This window comes from Electrophorus electricus, chromosome 6, assembly GCF_041902795.1.
Source record: "Electrophorus electricus isolate QZ-2024a chromosome 6, ASM4190279v1, whole genome shotgun sequence".
In the NCBI taxonomy this organism is placed as follows: Eukaryota; Metazoa; Chordata; class Actinopteri; order Gymnotiformes; family Gymnotidae; genus Electrophorus; species Electrophorus electricus.
This window is the reverse complement of record NC_137502.1, coordinates 16,207,831-16,230,104: the sequence shown is the minus strand read 5'-3', so window position 1 is coordinate 16,230,104 and position 22,274 is coordinate 16,207,831. Positions and strand designations below refer to the sequence as shown.

Sequence of the window (22,274 nt, the reverse complement as noted above, 5' to 3'; positions counted from 1 at the left end):
CACACACACACACACACACACACACACACACACACACACACACACACACACACACACACACACACACACACACACACACACACATAGACAGACAGACACCATCTGACACCATTACATTAAGTCTGGCTTTGTTGTAACAACATCTAATCAAAAGAAATTCCAGAGTGAATAGACTTTAAGTTTTGAACTAAAATCTTCTGAAGTTCATAACATGTCACTCCACTTCTGTGTTCCGTTTACTGGCTTCCACTAGCTGCCTGCATCAGATTAGAAAACCCTGATGCTCACCTACAAAGAAAAAATGGACCAGCCCCTCCTTAAATGATGACAACGGTCAAAACTCAATCTGTACCTTGAGTACTTCAAACCTCAAGTATGGCTCAGCATGAAATAGCATACTTCAAGTCCCATGGAAGACAAATATCAAGGCTAGATGGTCCCAGTTTGTGGAATGAACTTCTACTGGCTTTCTGAGCAGCAGAGTCCCTTGCAGTTACTGTTGAGTAACTGAAACTACTAGCATGTATTGTTTGGCATTATACTTATTGTTGCCTGATATAGAACTTATGCTTATTTTGCAGTTCTAGGTATCAGCATTGATTCTTGTAATTTCAGCAGTATTGTAATTCAATGGTAATGGGAACTCTAATCTACTGTACTGGCCAGGATACATTCTTTGAGTAGATGACAAAGCATTTTTGTAAGTCACTCTGGATAAGAGCATCTGCTAAATGCCAAAATGTAAAATTAAATGTAAAATGTAACATTTTACTGCAGGCAGCCTGTGTATCCCACATTAAGGAGGGATGGCTGAGTGAGAACTCGAGAAAAACATTTTCAAGATTCTGTCATGGGAAAGGCGTTTGTGATTTGTGGTGCCATTCTTTTGAGTCCTCTCATCTGTTGCCGTGGAAATGTAACAGTGATTTTATCTGTGAGGAGTTTCATGACACAGGTTGGTCCTGGCTAGCATCAGCCAACCTAATAATGTAACTTTCTCCATGAATCACAGAAAAGCAAAGAGAACCCACTTATGACTTAAAGTAGACTTATACAGTAGGAACCTATTATAATGAAATTCCAAACATAGTAGGCATTTGTCCAAATACTAGAATTCTGCAAAATATTCTGTCTGAAGTGTATCCAATTTTTTTTAGTACCATTGGATTACATTAATTACACATTAGTGTCACATAACTGTTTGATTTAAAAAGCAAAGCAACATTAGTATTAGAATCCAAAGCCTCAAGTATGGAATTTCCTTTTAGAACACTTGTTTTCCTTTTAGAACACCTTTTTCAGATCTAAATGACCAGATATTTGCATGCATACATTTAAGGCTGGTTTTCTGGACATGGACTAACCCTACTCTTGGGCTAAATTGCAGCCCGAATTGTAAATCATGATTAGAAATTAATTTTAGTCTCGGTTTAATCTTCATCTGGGCTGGAGAAACTGACCCTTAATCTTGTCTTGTGTCTTGATTGCTGTCATGCTTAAAAATGTTAAAGAAGAATCAAGATATTTTTTCTCCAAATATGCCATTAATTAGTGCTAGAAATAATCTGTGTGCATATTGTCTAAAGAGTATAATTTTCTGATACCTGGAAATGGAGCAACTAGTGTGCTTCACTACTAACTTGCACTCATTTTCTGTAATGATCCATTCAACATTGACATTATTTGACTTTTGTCTGCAGCATATAAGATTTGATATCACCTTTGCTGATCTGTTGTCAAAAATTCAGACACCCTACTCCTCTGAGACAAGGCTGTTTTCTAGTCCTTAACCATTTCTTAGAGTAAGAGGAAATGGCATTTGTAAAAACTCTGTAGTAGTAATTGCACTGTGTATTTTGTTTGTGTGTGTGTGTGAAGAAGTATTATTACACACGAGGAGTGATTTAAAGTTTGAAGGCCAGCCAAGACAACTGGAGTGTCTCACCCAACAAAAGAAATATGTTTTTCCTCCTTGGATATTCCTAGCTATGCTTTATCTTTCCTTTGATACCCAGTGCTTTTTGAAGTGTGGAATGAAATGATGGGAAGACGGCATGTTATCAGTTCTCTGACCTCAACTTGCCATTCATCTGTGCATGTGTTTATAGTGGTATCATCAGAAGAACAGAGATGTGATTCTTTTCAACTGCTTTATTTTAAAAAGTGTATGTCTCCCTGGAATGGAGTGTACTTTGAAATAGTTTGCACGGAGATCACAGTCCAGACACAATCATGCTGTATGTCATATATAAACACGTTTACAATTCACATGTCTTTGTCAGAAAACTGTGTGTTAGGGAGTTTTGCTTTGAGACCGTTGACTTGGCTTGCTCATTATGGGCCTGGACCTGAATTCACTGTATGTATGATTTCTGTAGACCTGTTTTTTAACAGCACATGTTGTAAAAATCACTATGCAAAATAAATTTGAGGGAATATACACAATCTATACTACCCTCTTCCATATATAACTGCACTCAACTTAATATACCCAGCATTTAACGAAACAGTATTTCTGCTGAAGGCAGTTTTACAGGGAGAAGAGTCCAGTGTGGCTTATTGACTTTAATGGTTGTATGGGGAGCCATTATTTTAGCACAGTGTTATTTAGAGCTGTGTACATGGAGTTTCTCTGCGTTCCTCAGGGATGGCCTGCATGCCTTTTCGCTCCTGTTACTGAGTTAGAAATGGGGATTTGAAGGACTCTAGTTTAAGATGTCCTCTGTGTGACCCTGCTCCACAGTGCTAATAGAAGAGACACACATACACAGTAAAGACTGTCAGGTAGTGTTGCTCTTCTTTCGGTGTTGCAAACCTCACCTCATGCAAAGGAATAAAAAACTGTTAAACTGACTGGAAGTTGAAGTTGCACCCTAGTTAACAATGTTGGCACACAATACACGACATGCAACTAGTCAGAGCTTTTCCAGAGTAAGGAATTCCCCCTCTTGTTCTGCTGTTATAAGCCAGATGATGCAATGAGCAAAGACTCAGCTTTTTGGACTCTTTCTGACATTACCATCCCCCTCTTCTAAGACCTCGTGGAGTTGAACCCTGGGTCAGTAGCATCCTGGCTTGAAGTTCTCAGACTTGGCTTCCAGATGTCCACAGACAGAGAAGCAGAGGTAGAAGTCAAGTCACCAACCTCAGTCTAATTGTGAAATGTGAGCTCAGGCCCACTCTCTGTCCTGGCATTTGTCCTGGTTCAGAGAGAAGCTCCATGTGAGATGTTCCTTATAAAATTGAAGGCCGATGCAATCATGTATCTAGATTCAATAGTAATGATGATGTATTGCTTGTAAAATGTTATTCTGGAAAAACATGATTTTCCTGAGAATTGGAAGATTGTTTTTACTGCATACCCTTCTACTATAAACACATATTAGTCACTCAACCTATCACTAAAACACCTGAAGCTATACCTAAAACTCTTGAAGTGATACTTTAACAAATGAAATTTTTTTTATCTTTAATTAGACTTTTCATTGATGTATTAATGATATACATTACATACTGAGATGAAATCTTTTTAGTGATGTCATCAGTTGGTAACCTACTGCATCTCAAGACACTGTACTGTACATGATGGATCTTCTTCCCATGGCCACTGCAGCTGTGACTGAGGAAAACAGTGCTTGTGGTTATTTCCAGAAGTTTCCCAGAACAGGTAGGTGAGGTTGGGCCAGTGCCAAATTTCTTGCTTGCTAAAGCAAATAACCTAGAGAATGACACATAATCCCAGTTACTTTGACAGATGTTCTGGCTTTGTCTATGTGTAGATACTCATACTGGCTTTATATATTTCCCCCAGTGCCAGTGATAGCTTTACTGCTCAGTACCATTTTTGTAAGATCCCTGTGTTTGGCAAAACAGGTAATCTATTGTGCTGACAGGGAACACTTTGGCAGGTAAAGCTAAGGAATATGACACTTTTTGACATGGAAAATTATTTTTAAATTCTGTCTGGAAGCATTTTATAGAAAAAGGACTTGTCTGTTAATTGAAACTAAAACATAATACTCAAAACTAAAAATTAAATTTAGGCTATTTGTAAGCAGTAATGAAATTAATTACATACTCTATGAAAGTAATTGCATTCTCTATTTATTTATTTACTTACATTTGTCAAGCATATCCAGACACCTGTAGCATATTTTTAAAATGGCTAAAAGTGGATGCAATAGTTTCTATTCCACTTTCTTTTCCCCTGCTGGATTTAGTAATATTTCATTCTGTGCTCCTTGATCATTACTTCTCAGACATTACCAAACACCCTCCTTCCCAAACCAAGCCCTGTTTAGTTCAACAGAATTTCAGCCGTGCTTGGTGATGCCTGGTCTCTCCAGAAACATAACCCATAACAACAGAAGTGGCCAGAAAAAACACTTTTACCTAATATTTAAAGATTGTGCTTTTGAGTGTATGGTTTGAGAGCACATCTTCCATCTGAAATAGCTGCATTTGAAGACTACTTTTTCAGTTACTTGGACATTGTGTAAAACATTTTATTTGCTATTTCAGTACATTGACAGTTCAATCTCAAAATCCACAACTTCTCTGTGTAAGAAAAAAGGAATGATTAAAGTGTTCCACCAAGAAGAGAAAAAAGAGGAACCTAACGTTAAGAGATGCAAAGCATGCTGCATATATTTTCACAACTAATTATAAAAATAATTAACCCTATGCTTCCTTTTGCCAAGACCAATTTCCTTGAGACTTCACTCAAATAATAGCTATAATACAATCCTTAGACTACTTGAACATAATGTAGCATAATAATACAATTAATACTGCTTCTTCTAATATGTTACATTTTAACATAACATCAAAATGTACATTAACACACACACTTATATTTACACATTCATGACATTAGTCAGCACCCAGAAAGTGCTATCTGGGGGATGACTAAAGCAAATGAAGTGCTCATCATTTCTCCCCTAACTCCTCCTCCTGCACCGGGCCACAGTGGGGTCGTTTTAGATCCGACATACACAGACGAGCCCCAGACATGCTACTCCTACCTCACACTCGACCACTCCCCATCCACTCCCTTAACTGAGTCTTCGCAGTCACATCCCTCTCACTGCTTCTCAAGCTTACCCAAGAAGAACCAGGTCTCCTTTTCAGCTCTGAAGTCTTGGCGATGTAGAAACTGGCTTCCACTGCATCTCCTTCACGTTGCTCCAGCAGGTCTCCCCAACCTCTTGCACGGGCACTGCCGTAGAGTGTATTTTCGGGCTTCAGGAGTCGTCCGGTCTCCTTTTGTTAGAGTGGCGCAGAAGTTGATTCTTGCCACCGTCTGCTGCTGTGGTTGCAGCTAGCACTCTTAGACGGCTTGTCCTAAATGCTGGCAGAGTCGTGCGGGCTGATGGGGTCGGACACGCGAGACCTGAGCACCCTGATGCCCCCCGTGCCTGCTCTCCCGGGGGCCAGTGGTGGCGCTCCACAGTGGGGCCCCATTATGGACTTCCATCCCGGCTCCCCCTACGGAGCCCTGCCGTCCCACTCCTTCATCAAGCAGGAGCCGGGCTGGGCGGCGGCCGATCCCCTCGATGACCCACACTGTGGCTTCGGGGCCTTCACTGTGCACTTCTCGGGCCAGTTTACTGGGACAGGCGGCTGCAACCAGGGTCGAGTCTTCCCCAGCGCACCCTATCTGTCCACCTGCGCAGACAATCCTCCAGGCCTTCGAAGTCCGTGTAAGTCCAGTCCTTGGTCCACTCCTACAATCTGTCTGGAATCAGTGTCTGTCAGTGTCAGGCTACAACATACTAAGTATCATATGTTTGAAGTGAGGGATGTTGCAATGCTAAAATCTCCCTGGGCTTCAGAGATGCTAGAAAAGTGTAAGTATAGGGCATTTCTTCTAGAACATCAGTGGTACTGTATTTAGACTTCTTGTCAGTTTTAATATGCAAGCTGTAATCTGATACTCAGTATATCAAATTTATGATTGCTTTGAAAAGGATTTTCTTCTTTTTACATAGATTAAACAAAAGTAATAGATTGTTGACAATGCGAAATTAGGTTTCCTTTAGTGTTACAGCACTTAAATGCCATGATTATTTTAGTTATCTAGGCATAAGTTTTAGATTCTCTGACTACAGTGACATTTGAGGACATTTAATCACAGTTTACTATCCCTGTCTGCTGTTTAACCTCAGATAGAAGTTCATAGACTACAGAACACATGCTCATTGATTCACTCAATTATACTTTCTCTCTTACGCTCTCTCTTTCTCCTGACCCCTCGACACACACACACTTGTGAGCTTATATATCTGTGTATATATATCATGTAGAATGAATGGCTAATATGAATCAAGATGAAAACCAACTCGCTCCCTTAAAACTTATCAGGATCAAGTCTAGGTTCGACTTCCCTCCTTACAAGCCCTGACCAGATTCAAAACCTTCCACAAAGCATTTGTCAAGCATTCTAATATTGCTTGACTAGTACTCAAATATTTCATTTGTGATTTTCAAATTAAAAACAAAGTCAAAATGACAAGATTTCCAGTAAATTGTTGTGGGCTTATTGGTCCCCAGTGGTTGTCCCAAAGGATTTGTAGTTTCCTTTTCCACCACGAAGATAGAAGATAAGAAGATTAACAACCATATTTCAATTTCATATCCACCTCCACATCTGGGATATTTTTTGTTGTTTTCTACAAAAGGCCATAAAAACACTTTTATGTAGTAAATATTATTGGTTTCAGGCATCAGTTACCTGCAGGGTGATATACATTGGTTTCCATTTTAAAAGCTAACATTACAGAGGATATTATGGACTATGCATGTGTTTGGAGTAATGGCATATTACTAGATTTAACACCTTCACTGGATTTTGTGGCTAGGTTGTTCAATTTAAAATAGGAATGAGTTTAGACTACATACTGGACAGGAGCTACTCTTGGTTTGTTGGCCGAAAAATCAAATATTCCATCCTTACACAATAGGAAGTGGACCATTACAAAATAACCAATAAAGAGGCTCACAAAACAGACAATACTTTCTAGCTCTTTGTGTTTTTATGTCTCTTCATCATGCAAGCGACTGGCCCCTGTAGTGGCTTTAGGATTTTGATTTTTTAATTATCTAAAGCTGTTGTTTTGAGTGCACGGGAGAAATGTCACTTTCTTTTTAGGGGTCAGTTGTGTAAAAGCGAATAAAATCTACAACTTATGTTGGGAATCTTAATTGTAAAACGATGGCATTGGGCACTGGGAATAACCCCCATCCCTCTCCCACAGCAGATCTGGATGGAGCTCCGAGTTATGGCCACACTCCAGCTCACCACTCCCCTCCCTTCCCTTGTTCCCACCCATTCAAGCAAGAGGATGCCATGTCCCCACAGACCAGCATGGGTAAGGAAACCCTCCCGCCGCATGGCCAGTGTTTTCATTTATGATGATTATATATGATTTTATATGATTTGAGTGATTGTGTGTTCATGCTCATTTTAGTTGCAGTTGCAAAAATTACCAAGCAAAGTTTTCTTCTGTCCCTGGTATTGTTATTTCTGGAAACATAGCTAATTGTTAATGGCAATTATCAATGGCAAAAAAAAAAAAAATCTATGAAGGACGAATTGCATGAACAGTGATGCACCATTATCAACAACAATGTCTGACAATGGAAACAAAGAGTGAATTACTTCTTTATGCCCACTGCATGGCACCTTTAAGGTGAACGATCAGCCCTTTTCCTCTGTAGAAGAACTAGAAGAGACCATGGTGTGGAAGCTTAGTGAAATGTTTAATGGTGTCAGGGGACTAATTCTCCGCCCTTTCCTGCTGCTGACGTTAAAGGAGTGCGCCTTGTCGTTGAGATGTGGAGTGCTTTATGGATACCGGGAGTGCGGGGCTGTTTGGATAACCGGAGTGAGGATAAGGCCACGCTCCCCTCTCCGCTGCTTCCACAATGAGCTTTTAGTCCTGCTGTGACGTGCTTACTTTCACACGTAAACAGGAAATCAGGTGTAGAAGGTTGTTACATGTATGAATGCATCAAGGACAGGTTCTAGTTTGATTCAAACTGGGAGGAAATACACAGAGAAATGGCCAAATGCATGTATGTGTATGTGGTAATAGACCTGTCAGTTTTAGTCCTGAAGTGTGAGTTATTAAAGGCTATTTAAAAGAGCATTCATCATAGTTGAGATAATTATTATGTGCAAAGAGAAGCCATGTTGGAGTGATTCATGTAAAAGGGTTCATAAGTGTAGGTGTTGGCTCTGATTAAATAAATGGGTCTGAGCAGTTGCTATGTTCTTTTCTCAATTCAGTGCTACTGAATGAAGAGGGAAAATAATGTGTGTAGTAACCAAAAAGTATTTTTATACATTTGATATTCTTTTTTTTTTTTTGCAGTTGAACAACAGTACCAAGCTCCTCCTCCTGTCTACGGTTGCCAAGCCCCCACAGACAGCCAGACTCTGCTCCTCCGGAACACCTACAATAGGTAGAGCGCCTCACTTTTCCTGAAGATTTGTATTTGGAAGGGGCCATTTCTTTGACACCGTCTAAAAGCCTTAATATTTATTCACTATACAGTACACAAATCCTAGGGGCTGAAATTTTGCAATGGTGTCTAATGGTGTGCACTTTCACAGACCCACTGTGCACAACAGATAGTGGACAGGCAATGTGCCATAGGAGTAATATCTATAATGCACTGTAATCTTAGGGCATGATGTACATACAACTTCTATGAGGAAGTTACAGTGAATTGATGACGTAACATTTTGCATGTCAGTGCAATGGATGGCAACTGTTGTCATGAGTGAAGAGTAAACCTGTGCAAATTAGATTTTTTGATGCATAGAGCAGTGATTAGGTGACCAGACAGAAAAAAAAAATCGCTATTACCCCATGCATAACTGCTATAACAGTGATCTCAATGGCATACTACATCTGTACAATTGCAGCCTGCACACAGCCATTCTGTCTGTGCAAAGGTTACGAACTTCACTGTAGTCCGCAGTGGGCCAAAATACGCTCAGCGTGATCTATAGTCCTCCAAGTGCCTCTTCCCTGCCTTTTCCAGAGCGTTCAAAAGAAAACAGGGTCAGGGGAGAGTAGCGCAAGAGAGAGTAAAATGACAAGCTGGTATGGAGAGGCAACAAACCAATATGAGAGGTTGGTAGGACTCACTAAGAGAAGAGCCAATTAGAGCAGACATTAGAAAGGACAGACTGCCAGAGGTAGTAAACAGAAAGAAAAATAACTGGCATTTTTCTGCACCAGCCGCACAGCAATGAGGATGCATTCTTCAAATAGTGTTCTCAAGTTGTTTGCAAAAAGGGGAGATCGTGAAGAACCCAAAATAACGGAACTGGGGTTGATAAGAGTTGACTGTCTCTTCAGCACTCCCCCCCCACATGCACGCACACACACATGCACGCACACACACACACACATACACACAACCACACACACACACACACACACATACCCTCTTTACAGAACCTGGTACTGCAGTATGTTTAGCCAATGCCCTCTGGAGCCTGAACTTCTCTGCAACCAAACAGCAGTGTTCCAAAGGAGCTAAGGGGGAGACTCCACTTCGTTTTCCTCTGCACTCAGTAACCTTGAGAGTAGCTGAAGGATGGGAAGTGTGCGCTCTCCTGGGAAAAATGTCCACAGAATTTCTAAATACCGGCATAATGGAATTGCTCTTACACCCTATCCGTAAAATTCTTTTGAGATAAGAAAACACTGGTAAAACATTAACATTTCATCCACAGCCCACTCTGAAATATCACCAGTTTGACTAATATTACCGTGACATATATTTCTGTCAGTCTTATATGCGTAGATGCCTTTACCCATCAGGGCCAATGGTTACTAATACAGTAAGATGAGGTTTTGTAGTCTCAAATCATAGGTTCCTGTAAAACAAACATCTCCCCAGATAAGTGGGCAAAGGATAAACGGATACGACTCATAGCATTTGTGGTCAGTCCATTTGACTGACAAAACAGAAGTGTGTGAAAAAAACAAAAACCTACTCATTTTGCACTGATAAAAGTACCCATTTGATTAGCACAGAAACCAGCCTGACCTTCTCCAGCAGAGATTAGATGCTGCATGCTGAGTAATTCAGACCCTCTTCAACCCCTCCCTGCTGTCATCACTCCAGGGGTACTATGACATCACAGGATTCCAACACTGTACCAGGCACTGTGCATCTCCACAGCACCGGAGCTTGGGCGTCCTTTTTGAGGGCGTGTGAGAGTGCTTCGCTGCCTGCGCACACTGTAGGCATGTGACTGTGTAGAAACAAGCACCCGTTTCTCATAAAAACGGTTGCCTGTAGTGATCAGATGATTCAGAGACCCATTTTTAGTACTGTCTGCTAATTAAAGTAGTGACTGAAATACTTATGACAACCATCATCATTATTGCTGGTGGTCACAAAAACATTGTCTCATTCACCCATGTTTTATTACCCACTCTCCATATTCTTTTTTCCTCTTGCTTTTGCATGCAAAACAATTTGCTCCGGTCTACTTTTCTGTATGAGAAAGTGTTTTAAAACTATAGTAAAATGCGGTTTTGTTTGCCTTCCTCTGGCAGTGATAATTTGTATCAAATGACATCCCAGCTGGAATGTGTAGCCTGGAATCCTGTCAGCTCTCTGACTTCTACTATCAAGAGGTATGACCCTTCTACTTAGAGCCCATAATGACCCTTCTCACATCCCTTTACCATTTCCTCCAGTGCTATTGTTTGTCAGGCCTCTGCATTTTTTAATCCCCCACATGTAAGTATTTGGATAGTATATTTGGGTCTGTTTGGAGGTATTGTCTGGGCAGGAAGCAGTACACGTAGTCTGATCTCCCTCTGACCTGGCCTGAGAGGGCGTCTTCTGTGGTGGCTGATAGACTGTCTCTGACAGATAGCCTCTCCTCTGGGTTATCATCAAAGAGCCGGCCTCCGCTTCTCATGTGCACACAGCTGCATGGCTATGCCTAGCACTGGGAAGAGATTAGGCATAATAGCACCTTTAAAAAGCAACTTTAAAATCTTCTGGAGGAAGAGTAGAGTAGGAGGAAAATTAGCAAGGGTCAGGAAAGGATCTGTTTGTGTAAGGCTTTAAAAGTGCTCATTTTTAGAAAAAGGAGTGTAAAAGTTTCTTCTTGTAACGTAGGATCAACATGCATGATTGAAATTCTGCCCAGTGACAAAGAGAATGTGAATGACCAGTGTTGGGAAGGCAGGAAGTGTGCGCCCTTCCTGTTCCCCCTATGCCCTGAGTGTGGTGTGCTTCCTCTGACATGTTACATTTATAGTCCACTGCCTGTGACCTCTGTGCTGAGACAGAGAAAAAGATTCAGATAGAGAGACTGTCTCCCTAACTGTATGTGTAAGGGATGCCACAAGATGTGGTGGACCAAAACACAGGGAACAAGATTTTAACCAGTATAACTTTTTTATCACCACTTATGGTCCAGTATCCTAGTTTAAAGAGAGTGTGTTTTAGAAGAGTTCCTGTCTACATTCTTCCAGAAAAAAAAGGTAGTGAAAGATCACACTTAAATTTACACTCTGGTAAATGGGGGTCAGGGTTTTGCCCAGTCAACCAGTTCAGTTAAGATAAAGTATCTAATTCCATCTAATTCTAGGTGCGGTGGAAGGGCACTGATGGAATGCAGTGTGTGTTATTGAGAGAGAGAGAGAGAGAGAGAGAGAGAGAGAGAGAGAGAGAGAGTAGGTGCCTACAGCTGTATGGGAGGGTTACGTGTGTAAGTGCATTAGCACTAGGGAAATATTCTTTTTAGATGGGCGGTAGGCAATGCAAGGCAGAATACTTACGCTTGTCCAGATAATCGTCATGGCTGCCAGGGCCTTGACCCCCTGTTGCCATGAGCGACGAGGTGTTTGCTTGCCAGCTGGCAGCACGGATGCCTAGATGGAGCGATGACTGCGCTAGCGCTAGCTGACTGCACCGCCTGAGAGGTTAAGTTGACAGGACAAAGAGCGCTTTATGGAACTCAGCTGTTAATCACTTGCCGCCCACGCGCCCACTCTGAGCCCGACCCTGAACTTTCCTCAGTGCCCTCAACCGTTCAAGTTGTCTAAACTCGCAGACCGGGGGGGGGGGGTTGGTACGCTCCATACCGCGCACGTCTCCAAGCACATTACCCGAGGGGATTGCGATTATTTATATGGTTTCAGTTACTACAATCAGTTCATTTCGTTTTCAGAAAACGCCTTTCCTTTCCTTTTTTTTTTAATTTAAAGATAATTTGTATTAGTAACTGAATTGTGGAGTTAGTGATTTCTTAGCATTGGAAAGATACAACGATACATGGTAGGTATTTATTATGTGTTCACTTAAAAAAAATCATCTATAAAAAGAAAACAGACAGAAGGATAAAAATATTATAATTATTGTGTAATATAATAATTATTATATATAGTTATAATAAAATGTCTCCAGGCAGAAACTATATTTCTACTTCATTATTCTGACCATTACAGTCTACACCACTGCATACTGAATGCGTTCTTAAAGAGTTCTCATGTGGTGTACTTCGAGAGTAAGAAGTAAACAGATCTGTGTATGCTCTGTTGGTCTTGTCCAGTCCTACTGCAGGGTTTGAGAATGAGACTTCAGCAGCTGCCCCTCCTTTAGTCTACAGCTGCAGTGCCCAGTACCACATACACACACACGGCATGCTCCGAGGAATTCAGGTGGGTGCCTGCAAAACACACACACACACACACACACACACACACACACACACACACACACACAAACACACACACGCTCTGAGGAATTCACGTGGGTGCCTGCGAGCAAACACACAAGCATGAACACACATACACTCAACTCACACACAAACACGCACGCACATACATAGCATGCTCTGATGAATTCACGTGGTTGCCTGCAAACAAACACACACATATGCAAGAACACATATGCACCCTCACACACACACACACTCACACTCACACACGCATGCATGCACATCCAGGTTCAGATAAAGGCTGCATGCTCGTCTCCCACCCAGCCTTTCAGCTTTAGCAGAGATTCTGCCAAACACCGTCAAGGCCAAGGTCAGGACGACGAGCTCAGAGTGCTCTTCTCAAGTGTGCACTGTAGAGCGGCGGCTAGTGTTTGATTAACCGGACCTGACCAGCGGTCCGTTACTGCCTGGCTCGGTCCTGCTGTCCTGCAGGAGAGAAAAGCCTTAGCTGAATACAGCCACAGTGTATTAAAGCCTGCCAAAGTAGCAGATGTGTGGAGAACAGCCTCTGTCAGAGAGCGCCTTTCGGTGACTCCATTAGAACTAAGGATCAGGCTTTTATGCATTGCCTTGGCCAGTGCAAATAAATCATTCAGACTCAATGAACATCTTTCAGCATCTGAAAAAACAAAAATTCCCTTGAGAACTGATAGGTGTGTGTGTGTGTGTGTGCGCGCGCATGTGTGTATGTTTCTGTGAACATACTTTATAACCTTTTTCTGTTCTTCTCCCCTATTCTGCTGTACTCTTCTGGCTTTTAGGAGCTGAATTGATGTTGAACAGGCTTATGGCTAAGAGTGTTACAGAGAATCTTAAACCAGAACATTAACAAAAATTTAGCCTCAAAAGTCAAAAGTAAACACTTCAGCAACATGTTATAGATGTTGATAGCTGTAGTAAACCTTAATCAGATAAATTTGAGGGCAGTATTTCACATTGCATATGAACAGTATGCAGTCTTAACGGGGAATTCAACTTTTGGTTTGATCTCTCCTTTTCTACCTTGCCCATCAGGATGTATGTCGAATGCCGAGCATTGCTCCCCCCATAGTGAGGTCAACGGAGCCCAACGAGAAACGTCCATTCATGTGTTCTTACCCTGGCTGCAGCAAAAGATACTTCAAACTGTCCCACCTGCAGATGCATGGCAGGAAACACACAGGTGAGAGACAGTTCCCTACCAGTGCTCGGCTGGCTCCTAGACTTGCCCTCTCTAAAAGTGCCCACCATCACCGCTACTGAACACACATCACTGAGCCCCATATGAGTAATCTGTGGCATGAGCGAAACATTTCTTTGCATAAGAATTCAATAAGGACCCAAGATCATTATATACCAAGATTATTACAGATTCCAGATGTGATTAAAATTATAATCAGTACATAAGTGAAAGGATTACTCAATAATCCAGTAATATATATAAGAGGCGTGTGTGTGTGTGTGTGTGTGTGTGTGTGTGTGTGTGTGTGTGTGTGTGTGTGTGTGTGTGTGTGTGAGATCTCTGTCTGAAATGCCATGTTTCTCTGGAAACCTTTTTTACTTCACCACAATCTTGAATATCTCTACACTGCACTTACTCTTTGGAGATATGTACAATAGTAATATTTAATAATAATCTTTGATAACAAGAGCATTTCCATGGGTGGTGTTTCATATGTCAGCATGGTTATCAAAACAATTCCTTGTCCGATGACAAACATACAAGTAAAAATATTTCTTGTGACAAATCTGTGACTTAAGATCTCAGAAATATTTCTTTACTGCACATGACATTCTGAATCTGGTAAGTGTTACACAACAACGTAGTGAATATACAGGGATATGTATGCAGACGCACACAAAAACAGAAAAAACAGATGGTTACCAAAATCATTACAGTAGCTATGGTGATGTCACTAAGCCGCCTCACATCCAGTTACTTAGAGCCACTCCCAAGATGTTTATGTACAAGAAAGTCAGCAACATTATTCAATGCTGCTTAATATGATTCATTCAAATTATGGAGAAATCCATAAGCCTGGGGCTTTTTCCACTAGGTTTCTCTGAGCTAGTTCATCACTGTCACAACCTGCTCAGTGCCATGCATACATAAAGTACATCAATAAAATGCCAATGGACATTATGAATAATAATTCATATTTATATAAATAATAGTTTTATAATAAACTACAGTGCAACAAATTAAAGATGTCATGTCTGCTGGCTTGCTCCAAGAGCATTGTGCCTCCCAAACTCTTCATCTAACATTCCATTTGTCTTCTTTTGTTTGGGGAATTATTCAGACTCTGGAATTGGAATTATGTAATAATTAGTGAAGTTGTAATGGTTGGCTATGTAGTATGTTACACTTTTGCACTATGTGGTCTTACCTTGTTGTGTGTAATATCAAACCTTTTAGGAATTAGGATATAAATAAGAAACAGATACAAGTAAATATTGATTGTGACAAGGCCTTTTGAGTGAGATTCCAGCCTGAGTTAAAAATGAAATGGTGCCCCCATGTGGAAGTCCTGTGTTAAACCCAGAAGCATTCATCCACCTACTCTGCACTTCCCACAGCTTTGAGAATGTAAATGGTGGCTTTGAAATGCAATAGACTTGGTTTTGTGTGTGTGTGTGTGTGTGTGTGTGACTGTCTGCATGCTCAGGGGAGAAGCCTTACCAGTGTGACTTCACTGACTGTGGCCGTAGGTTCTCCAGATCAGACCAGCTTAAGAGACATCAGCGCAGACACACAGGTTGGACCCTGTTCTGCCTTCTCCCTCTCACCTCTTCACCCTGCTCCTCTCTAGAACATTCCCATCCGCTATGCACTCACCACCTTGCCTTGTTCAGTGCTGTGATACGCTCCTTACGTGGGGTCCCTCCTGTTGTGGACGGCAGGGTTGCGCCCATACCTCACTTTCCTGCTGCGTCCATATCCTGGCCTTTTTTTATCATCCTGCAGGAGTGAAACCCTTTCAGTGCGAGACGTGTCAGAGAAAGTTCTCGCGCTCAGACCACCTTAAGACCCATACCCGGACTCATACAGGTAAAACAAGTGCGTAAAACCCCTTTTTGTCTTATCCTTCTCCAGGTCTCTAGGTTCAGCAGAACAATCAGTTAGCATAAATGCAAATATTCTCTTGCAAAAACAAGCCTTTTTTTAAAAAGCGTTATGCTCCTGTTTTCTTTCTCTCTTACTCTCTAGGTGAGAAGCCTTTTACCTGTCGCTGGCCAACCTGTCACAAGAAGTTCGCCCGTTCAGATGAGCTGGTCAGACACCACGGCATGCACCAGAGGAACGTTACCAAACTGCAGTCGACTTTCTGAACTAAGTCATTCATTTGTTGTTCTGGAATTTACAAGCAGTACAGAATAATAAAGTAATGGTTCATAGCCAGAGTAGGAGATAATAAAAGGAATATTTTGGATCATCTCAAGTTGTAAACAACCAGCATATATGCACCTAATTTTCTTTCTTTTAGTACTGTGCATATCAGCAGTACATGTAATCCATCTCTTGAAAATGTACTGGTTCCCTTCAATCATGTGACTCACACACACACACACACACACACACACACACACACACACACACACACACACACACATATATATATATATATATATATATATATATATATATATATATATATATATAATAAGGCTTCCAAAATGTTATGTAAAAAGGATGTTATTTTTCTTTGTATATACTGTATGTTAGTCCTTAATAGTCCATTTTTGTATTAAAATTGCGTATATGTTTTGCTTACAAGAACATACAGTAATTGTTCCGTAGATGTCAGTAGACAGGAAATGTTTCAGAAAACTTGCAATTCACATAAAGCACACTAGTGGCCAGTATAATGCTGTCAAAAACTACCAAATCAGTACATACCTCTGCTAGGGACACGTTCAGCCGACAACTGGCCGTCGGACAGCGTCGGTGACTGATCGTTGCCTGCACTTAGTGCAGTGTGTCCCGCACCGTTGGCTCTAGTTGGTCCTGTTTCAGCCAATTGTGCATGCTGAATCGCCGTCGACGGTCGGCCGTGGGAATTTTCAGATTGGTTGTTCAGTCTAAATTTGACTGGAAATGAGATAATATAGACAAACTACATAAGTATTTTTGTGTATTTAATTTTTTTTGTGGCTTGATATGCCGAAGCTCTGTGCTACGCTAACATTAAGAGAAGGGGCGGAACATGTCATTACCTTGACGTTACCGTATGCAATTTCAAAGAAGGAAGGAGCTCATGAACAGGTGGGAGTTGTTGCATTCTCTATTAATAAGTGACTTCGAGGCTGCTGCAGAACTTCTTGACTGACTTTATGATGTTCAGCACACACCGCCACAGTACTTTTTCTTCCCCTCTGATACCGTTATTTAGAGCTCCCCCTGCTGTCCTTACACAGATGCGACACCAGACTGATACAGATTATCCCACATCTGCCATTTTGAATAAGAACCCGTTTTATTTTCCAAACCTTCTTAACAGTCAAAATTCTCCTTTCCTTCAGTGCTACCATAGAAAGAATATTTAACACTTTTCTTTCCTCTTGTTTTTCCAATCTGTTTAGCCTCACTACAGCTCACCAAGATCTAGTTTTGAGCCCTGTGTGCTGCATCAACATTTCCCCAATTTTTGGTATACACTCTGAAGATGTAGGTGATGAAGGTGAAGCAGGCTCCTGAGGTTGCTCTAGCCAACCCTCTCTACCCTCCTCAGGGGGCCAAGGGAATGAGGTGATGACGGTTCTGTCATACCATATCATGGGGTGTATTCACCAGATACAACCGTGGAGTGGTGTACTGTTTCTGAACAGTTCCTGTTACATTAGTGTCTGTAATCCAAACTTCACTTTCAGGATGCAGTTGACTCAGGTTTCGGACTCTGTGGTACATATGAAAGGTCTGTGCAGCTGACGTCCTCTTACACCCTTCCTTAGAATGGACAGCACCATTGTCAGGAAGGGATGGACACAACAATCCAGGAAGCGTTGACAGTAATCCACAAATTTTATTCCATGAGAAGATGGGCAGGACTACATCCACTGTGTAAAAGTGTATGCCAATAATGCCATGTATGGATCAGAAACTTTCTTCAGGAGATTTTCTTCAGCAAAGTTTGCAAAGACCTGAAAATTGTGTTCCACTGGCAGTAATGAATGTCTGTGGGATACTGTGTCAGGAAAACCTTGACTTCAAGTAAACTATGATAACAGAGCATCTTGCGCAAGTAAGGTGAGTCATTTCCACATATCTCAAGTAATAATTCACCACAAGAAGTTAATTCTGGCTTTTAAGCTTGAATAAATTTGTTCCTAATTTCTGCAAAGAACGCTCTGGATACTCAGTCGGCAGAAGAGGTTCCATTGCATGTTTCTTTTCCTGGATGCAAATCCTGCATCATTGCACAGTCTGACTCAAACCCAGCCACCACATATGCAAACTGTTCCATTGTTTTTTGGCTCTACCACCATTCCAGAACACCAATCAGTTGGTTCTTCCACCCTACTTATAATTGCCATGCTGAATTTTTTCCTTCACCTTATGTTTACATGATAAGGGAATTTTACTGGATTAAAGGACTACAGGCCAGTAGCACTGACCTCTGTATTCATAAAGGTTTTTGAACATCTGGTCCTAACCCACCTGAAGATTATTACAAACCCTCTGCTCGATCCCCTGCAGTTCGCATACAGAGCAAACAGGTCTGTCGACGATACATCAGTTTGGCCCTGCACTTCATACTACACCACCTCAACAGCCCTAGAACCAACGCTAGAGTTCTGTTTGTGGACTTCAGCTTGGCGTTCAACACTGTAGTGCCAGAGTTGCTGTAGGTTAAACTGTCCCAGCTGTTGGTGCCAGATTCCATCTGCCGGTGGATCATGGACTTCCTGACTGACAGGAGACAGCAGATGCAACTAGGGAAGCACACATCAGATCCTCGGACCCTAGGTATAGGAGTACTACAAGGTTGTGTGCTTTCACCTCTCCTTTTTAGTCTGTATACCAACGACTGTGTTTCTGACGAACCAGCCGTGAAAATCCTGAAGTTTGCAGATGACACTACTGTGGTGGGTCTTATAACCAGCGGAGATGAGTCTGCCTATAGAAAGGAAGTTGAACATCTGGTTTCGTGGTGCAGCAGCAACCATCTGCTGCTGAACACAGAAAAGACAGTGGAGATGGTGATTGACTTTAGATGTCACCCCCCCCCCCATCCTACCCGTCCTCTGTGGTTTCCACTGTGCAGTCATTCAAATTCCTGGACACTACCATATCCAGGGATCTGAAGTGGGAGGAGAACATAGTCTCCATCACTAAGAAATCACAGCAAAGAATGTACTTTCTAAGACAGTTAAAGAAATTCAACCTGCCGCAGAGTCTGATGATCCTGTTCTACACAGTGATCATCGAGTCCGTCCTTATATCATCTATAATCTGGTTTGGTTCGTTCACCTCACAGGAACGAGCCAAACTCCAGTGCATAATCAGGATAGCGGAGAAGATCATTGGATGTAGCCTGCCACCACTTCAGAGCATTTACACCAGCAAGGTGATGAAACGAGCCAGCAAAATAATTGCTGACACTTCTCATCCTGGACATCAACTTTTTCAGCTACTGCCCTCTGGTAGAAGACTCAGGGCTATCAGAGTCAGCACTACTAGACATGCTAACAGCTTTTTTTCCCCAGAGCTGTAGCACTCACCAACCACAGTGGACATTCTGCACTTTTAAACTGAACTTATAAATCCATCTCCCCCTGTGGCATAATGCTCATTTTGCACAACACATTAGTATTCAATGTTCATACTACTCTGTATTATTTTTCTGATATACATGTTAACATACACATCTCACATGTGCAGACAGCCTTCATTTTTGCAACTTTTTATTTTTATGATTTACTTATTCCTTATTCTATATCCTGTTTTATTTAAATGTTTCCTTTTTTTCTATCATAGTCAAATAATGTTGTAGTATATGTGCTGTCTAGTTGTTTTTAGTAGGTTCTATCATACATGTGGGCACTCACCAAATTCCTTGTATGTCTATACACATACTTGGTGGAATAAAGTGATTCTGTCTCTGTGTCTTTAAGGGGTAGGCCTGCACATCAGGTTTTATCTTAATGGCATAAGGATTACGGATGGTTCCTAATCCACTGCATATCTTCGGGTATTTTCTCTTTAGGATCTCAAGAGTGATGCTATCAAGTCGTGCCACAAGCTCTAAACATGTAATTGCTCTACAAAGTAGAGCCATCTGCAGGTTTTTAATGATGTACACATCATGTGTTGCCTCCATGTTCCCTTTTTGCGTCACAACACTAGTAATACCCAGTGTATCTAAGGGCTAGCGTCCTGCCCCCAGAGCTGTCCTTCAGAAGTGGTTTCAGAGAGTGAGAGAAAATGTCTGTGAATACTTCCTCTAAGATAGCGGTCACATCTGCACCGGTGTCTGTTTTAAATGTGACATTTGTGCCTAACACTAAAATGTCCACCATCCATGGGTAAACACTGGCTCATCTTAGGAATATGCTGTCCTCTTACTGGATCTTGTGTACTGCTTTGGCTTTAGCGCATAGACGCTGAAAATTACGTTTTTTTCCACACCGCGGACAGATCTCATCGTTAGCTGGACACATATTTTGGATATGAAATAGATTTTCCACGTGTAGCACGGATTACTCATGGGCTTTCCTCTGCTTGACTTGGTTTCGCAGGTTTGCCTTGTTTGGGTGCTGCACTGCTCTTGCACACTATCCACACCGAAGCCGGTTCATAGCCCAAACTGCTCTCTCGGCTTTTCACTTCCTCTGACAGCCTAGCCATATTGACGGCTTTCTCAAGAGACAAATCTTGTTGCAAACACTCAGACAAAGATGTATTGGCTAATTCAACAAATAGCCTGTATCTTATCAGCTCGTCATGTAACAGCCAACATTTGCAGTGCTCAGCAAATGCATATAAAGCGGTCGTAAAGGAATCTACACTTTCATTGTCCCCATTTCCTCATATTAAATCTGGCTGGTTCATAGATTACTATCTTCTTCACAACAAAGAACGAGTTAAAACCATCTCTTACGCACGTTGCTTCATCCCCCATTCTGTAAATGAGAGTTGACTTGATTATCTTCAGTAAATGCGTACAGATTTCTCGTCTGGCAAAAATGTTCAAATCGTCAAATCAATCTCTGCCATTCCTGTGGTTTTGCTAAGTCGAACTGTATTTGGACCAGACACACGCATGTCTCGGTTATGCTCAACTTGCCCAGCAGCATTCACCTCTATTTTGGTAATATATGATAGCCCGATCTGCCTCTCTCCGATCTACGTTAGTTTTCAAGCTCCTCAGCCTAATTGGAACTCGCTAAACTACACTCTGTACAAGTGAATACGTGCTACAACAGCTCTCTTCAGACAGCGTTACATTCTCTATTAATAAGTGGGACTGCTGTAGAACTTCGTGTCTTTCTTTATTAAGAAAGAAAATAAAAAAAGTTTCCATTTTTAAATGACTCTCTGCCACAGAAAAGGCGCTCAGCATTTTACTGTCCCTTAAATAGTCAATTAGATATGGGATAACGCCAAAATTTTGAATCATTCCCGCCCATTTCCGGTGGTTCATTGTTGTTTTCGAAGCTTCAAATTTCATAGTCATGTGAGGGTAAGTGACTCAATACAAGCTCCGGTACACTGTATCAAATCATCAAGTGTTGGAAAAGTGACACAAACTTCAAAGCTTCGGTATTGAACGAGAAAGTCAGTAAAGTTCCAGGATCGTCTCCTAAAGAGGATGCAGCTACGGGCTCGGGCCACCACCAGTGCAGAGCTTGTTCAGGAATGGCAGAAGGCAGGTGGGAGTGCAGCTGCATGCAGAGTAAGGCGAAGGCTTGTGGAGGATGGCTTGGTGTTAAAAAAGGCAGCAAAGAAGCCACTTCTCTGTCCTGGATGTTTTTCTTGGAGAGACATTCTGCAGAAAGTATAGGGATTGGACTGCAGAGGACTGGGGCACAGTTATTTTCTCTGATGAAGCCCCATTCAGACTGTTTGGGACAGCTAGACAAATGATTGTCCAGAGAAGAAAAGGTGTGCTACCATGAGGATGCCAACAGTGAGACATCCTGAGACCATTCGTGTGTGGGGTTGCTTCTCATACAAAGGAGTGGGTTTGCTCAAAATTCTGTCTAAAAACACCATCATGAATAAGGAATGGTATCAAAACATCTTCCAAGAGCAACTTATGCCAACAATCCAGGAGCAATTTGGTGATGAACAATGCTTTTTTTCCCAGCATGATGGAGCACCATGTCATAAGGCAAAAATGATAATCAAGTGGCTCTGTGAACAAAACACTGATATTTTGGGTCCATGGCCAGGAACTCCCCAGATCTCAATCCCATTGCAAACCTGTGATAACCTCTCAAAAAGAGGGTGGACAAACAAAAACACAGAAACTGTGATCAACTCCAAGCACTGTTTAGGCAAGAATGGGTTGCCATCAGTCAACATTTT

The 22,274-nt window shown here is 41.6% G+C and overlaps 1 protein-coding gene and 1 long non-coding RNA gene across 6 annotated transcripts; one reads left to right on the top strand and one right to left on the bottom strand.

The window, feature by feature from the left end:
* Positions 1-5,031: 5,031 nt before the first annotated feature.
* Positions 5,032-16,092, top strand: wt1b (WT1 transcription factor b). Of its 5 annotated transcripts, none has more exons than XM_035525791.2 (9): positions 5,032-5,702; positions 7,257-7,370; positions 8,376-8,466; positions 10,584-10,664; positions 12,596-12,704; positions 13,778-13,925; positions 15,412-15,501; positions 15,711-15,794; positions 15,954-16,092. In XM_035525791.2, exons 1-9 carry the CDS (start codon positions 5,348-5,350, stop codon positions 16,073-16,075), a joined length of 1,194 nt encoding a protein of 397 aa, XP_035381684.1. In that variant the 5' UTR covers positions 5,032-5,347; the 3' UTR covers positions 16,076-16,092. The 5 variants fall into 5 exon arrangements, with proteins under 5 accessions (XP_035381684.1, XP_035381683.1, XP_035381682.1 ...); XM_035525790.2 differs by having other exon boundaries at positions 7,260-7,370; positions 15,711-15,803; positions 15,954-16,089; XM_035525789.2 differs by having other exon boundaries at positions 15,711-15,803; positions 15,954-16,089.
* LOC118241274 (uncharacterized) lies at positions 12,578-17,088 on the bottom strand. The gene is made up of 4 exons (XR_014124197.1): positions 16,961-17,088; positions 15,970-16,835; positions 15,426-15,704; positions 12,578-12,712 (listed from the first exon to the last, which is right to left on the bottom strand). It is a non-coding gene; the product is annotated as an uncharacterized LOC118241274 (long non-coding RNA).
* Positions 17,089-22,274: the final 5,186 nt, after the last annotated feature.